The sequence below is a fragment of the Maylandia zebra genome, linkage group LG9, assembly GCF_041146795.1.
Source record: "Maylandia zebra isolate NMK-2024a linkage group LG9, Mzebra_GT3a, whole genome shotgun sequence".
Classification (NCBI taxonomy): Eukaryota; Metazoa; Chordata; class Actinopteri; order Cichliformes; family Cichlidae; genus Maylandia; species Maylandia zebra.
In genome coordinates, this window is record NC_135175.1 from 665,001 (window position 1) to 668,958 (window position 3,958).

Genomic DNA, 3,958 nt, shown 5'->3' on the forward strand with positions numbered 1-3,958 from the left:
TACTGTATTTGTCGGACTAAGGTGCTCGTAAATCTGGGAGTAATCTGGGTCCTAAACTCCATCAAGTCAAACGAACACTGCGACACACTGAGAGTTAAAAACTGTCTAAATTCTTTCATCTTTAATAAAATGATCAGTGTTGCTGTTTTATCATGTGTAACAATTAAGTTTAACATCCAGGCATCCATGAAAACAGAATTTATTACATTTAACAGACTTAGAAGTTAGCAGGAAGTTAGCTCGCTAGTTTCCACCTAAACATGATATAGCATGTTCTGACTGAGAGATTTCTGAAAAAATTCAAATGTACAGCTCTGCTATCACTTCCAACATAAATGAAGACAAAACTAAACAGCAGTGACGTTTGTAGGGTTACTAAAGTTGGGCTAGCTGGTATATCATGTGCTATGTGATCGCTAGCGACACAGCTATGTTAGCATAACATAAACACAGTGAAGCTGGAGGATGAACGCTAACACTTTTCCACTCGATAAAAGTTAACATGAGGGTTCCCGATGGTTAGAGACAAATGCAGTCACATGGCAAGATGCTGTAAACGGACCAAACTTCAGTCAGGAGAACAACTGAGATAATCCATCCACAATACGAGGTTAGTCATTAATATACTGCAACAACATGGGAACAGAGCAGCTGTGATAGAATACAGCATTAATGAATCGATGGTACAGAAGTGGAGGAAGCAAGAAGAATGAGTTTAATAAAGTTTGATTTATCTGACTGCTTTGTTTCGCTTAATGTGCCTTATAATCCCGTGAAGTTTATGGTCCGAAAAATACGTATTTGACTTTTTTATTTGGCACACTGCAGTTTAATGTTGCAAAGCACCTCTTTTTAACTTTAGTGGATATCATACATGGTTATGCTGAGGATGTGTCAGCCCATTTCTACTGGAAATGCCCTTTGGTTAAACATTCAGCAAGGAATTTGCATTTGCACTGTTACATTTTTATATAGCTTTAATGCACATAAAAAACAGCTGCTTGTTTAAGTGAAAATGAATGGATGGGTTTTTTGCGCTAGTAAAGTTGTGGAGTTGTATTTTGTATTTTGTCTCGCATCAATTATATCGTCAGTTATATCGTTATCGCAAATTTTCAAATGTATATCATGATGAATATTTTTGGCCAGATCACCCTGCTCTTGTTGCAAGCAAGCATTGTAGTTCAAACAACGTACTTTGCCCTGATTTTTAGTAAGGTCTCTTGGCTGCAAGTTTTACAGCCAGAATGTTGGATTTGCAAAACAAACAAAACTTCCACTCTCACCTGTCCCCAGACGAGCCGCTGCGTCCATGCACACCGCCATCTTACATTACATCTGAGTGGATGTGTTGAAAGATTTCACTGTGTTAAAATGGCATAGGAATGTAAAAACTTTGGGATCTGTTGATACATAGCATTCATCCAACTGATATTTCTTTTACCCCCACTAAAGCTATGAGCCACCTGAATGGACAAAAGATGTACGGGAAGATCATCCGGGTGACACTGTCCAAGCACCAGACGGTGGCATTGCCTCGGGACGGCCTGGATGATCAAGGTCTGACCAAGGATTTTGCCAACTCCCCACTTCATCGTTTCAAGAAACCAGGTTCCAAGAACTTCCAGAACATCTTTCCACCCTCTGCCACTCTTCACCTTTCCAATATCCCGTAAGTACTGGTATGGTCAGTTGGCATCACACAGAGGACATGCCACCGAAGGATTTCTGAAATACTCCTACTAACTAGCACAGCTGTTAATGCAAGAGATTAACTGTGTTCTTGGTGTGGTGGCTAATGAACAGATCTCATTGTTAACAGTTTATATTAAAACTGCTAAATGATTAGACTTGGAGAAAAGAGCTGATGCTAAAATCATGTATGATTAGAGTCTGTGTCTTTCACTTTGGCAGACAAGATGTGACAGAAGATGACCTGCGGCTGCTCTTCTCCAACACTGGAGGCACTGTGAAAGCATTCAAATTTTTCCAGTATGTACAGCTGTCCTACCTACTGGACAAGTCCAGGCTAACATTTGTTAAAGATTCCCATAAACCTCCATCCTGCCACTTCCATCCATCTAGTTAATCTGTGGCATTTGTCTCTGCTTCGTGTTTTCAAGAGATCGCAAGATGGCTCTGATCCAGATGTCAACAGTGGAGGAAGCCATCCAGGCACTGATCGACCTTCACAACTATAACATGGGAGGCAACCAGCACCTGAGAGTCTCGTTCTCCAAGTCCACCATTTAAGAATGTGACCCACAGGCTCCGGACACTATGACTGTGATGGTTGAACTATTTCAAGCTCCTAGATTGTCTGAACACCAGGGGGACCACATAGATTGAATCAGTTATCTTGATTGTATCATTCCTTGATATCCTTTTATTTTCTTTAAAAAGAACAACATTGGATCTCCCCAGCTCTTTCTGAAGTGTCTCTCCATATTTTTTTGTCAAGCAGAACCTTGAAATGGTTGGTTGTCCCCCTGTACGTTAGTTGGATGTAAATCGGTGAATCATTTTTAAATGAAAAGATACAGTACTCGTGTGCCTTACTCAACTATCTTTTCCTACAGTTGGATATGTTAATTTATCAAACTCCTACCGAGGCACATTAGTATTAATGAGTTGATGAGAATGCAAGATGTTTTCTATTCATCTAGACAGTCTAGAAGCTGTGCCTCTGACTAGGCATAGCTGTGTTTCTTCTCCAATTTTAGATGACATTTTCCTTTTTAGTTTAGCAGCAGGAGAGCTGAATATTCCTGAGGTAAAATGTTTTTGGTAGCCTATGACATGCAGTTTAACTGGAACGCCTTTATTCCAAAGGGATGTTCAGTGGAAGATTGTTCTAGCACAATCCATGCATAAGAAACTATGACAATGTAGTAAAGTATTTTGTTATGTGATTTTGAAGCCTTCCTTGCTTTTCTTTTCTATAGCAGTGAGGTTTAATAGTTGGTGACAGTGTTCTTTAAAGCATGCATGATGATAGGCTCTCACATAAGTGTTGCATGCTGTGGAAGCAGTAAAAAGATGAGTCCACTGTGATTGCATTGTCATGTGACACTGTACTTGAGAGGGCTACTCAGTTGGACCAAAGTTTCGGTGCCTTTAGTGTTAAATCATATAAACAAAAAAGAGCATTTTAATTGTTGTGTATATGGGGAAGATGTCCACGATTCAAAGTGTTCACTGAATTCTTTTATTTTTAAATCACAAACCTGATTTCATAGGCATTTGTTCTGAACTAATCCTGGTGTATATACTTTTTTTTTTTTTTTAATCGTCAAAGCTATGTTTTTGTTTTTTTAATGTAGTTCAGAATGTAAGGATTTGGACTCAAGCTGGTGCAATTAAAGGATAAAAATTTTTTCTAACAACGGAGGTTCAACTTGGTTTTCTGTTTTTTGAGTTTCCCCTCTCACGGTGTCTCTTATGTGTTCCGCATTACCTCTGTAGCATGTCTAATAAAACTCTTCTGTAGCTCTGCATTCACTTCCTCTGTCTCACTCCTCTATTTTATGTCTGCTCACTTCGGAAACCATCTTCAGTCCTAGGTGGGAGAAGACCAAAATCAAGTTGGAGACACTTGAAAGCAAGCTCTAATAAACCAGATTGAACCCTGTGAAGTTTCTAGATTATAGGACACTTTCTCGATATGTTTCCCACTCTGCCAGCTTACTCAATCTGTTCCTTTAATATCTCGCTCTTCTCTCCTCTGGTATTTCCCCATTTTCTGATTAGCCTAAGGACCACTGCTGTCCTGACCATCTGTTTGGGAGAGCTTGACACAACCACAGGCATCAGTAACAGGCACTTTTTAGTCTTTGCACACAGCTTTAGCCTGTAGAAATGTGAGGGGTTTTGATTTAGCCAGCACTTGGGTCTACAATAGAAATAAAACTCAGCTGACAGGGAACATATAAACCACACAGAAGGCCTGCAGCTAAAC

At 39.7% G+C, this 3,958-nt stretch overlaps 1 protein-coding gene across 8 annotated transcripts in view; it reads left to right on the forward strand.

Annotated features, from left to right (window-relative positions):
* ptbp2a (polypyrimidine tract binding protein 2a) overlaps window positions 1-3,501 on the forward strand; it is a 38,397-nt gene extending 34,896 nt beyond the window's left edge. For 6 of the 8 annotated variants that reach the window (XM_012924962.5, XM_014410976.4, XM_076887882.1 and 3 more), the window contains 3 exons: window positions 1,456-1,672; window positions 1,915-1,992; window positions 2,124-3,501. In XM_012924962.5, coding sequence (XP_012780416.1) covers window positions 1,456-1,672; window positions 1,915-1,992; window positions 2,124-2,253 — 425 coding nt within the window. In that variant the 3' untranslated portion in view covers window positions 2,254-3,501. Of the gene's footprint in view, window positions 1-1,455; window positions 1,673-1,914; window positions 1,993-2,123 lie in introns of those variants that run through there. The other 2 variants (XR_013100022.1, XR_013100021.1) reach the window with 1 other exon arrangement.
* The last annotated feature ends 457 nt before the right edge of the window (window positions 3,502-3,958 follow it).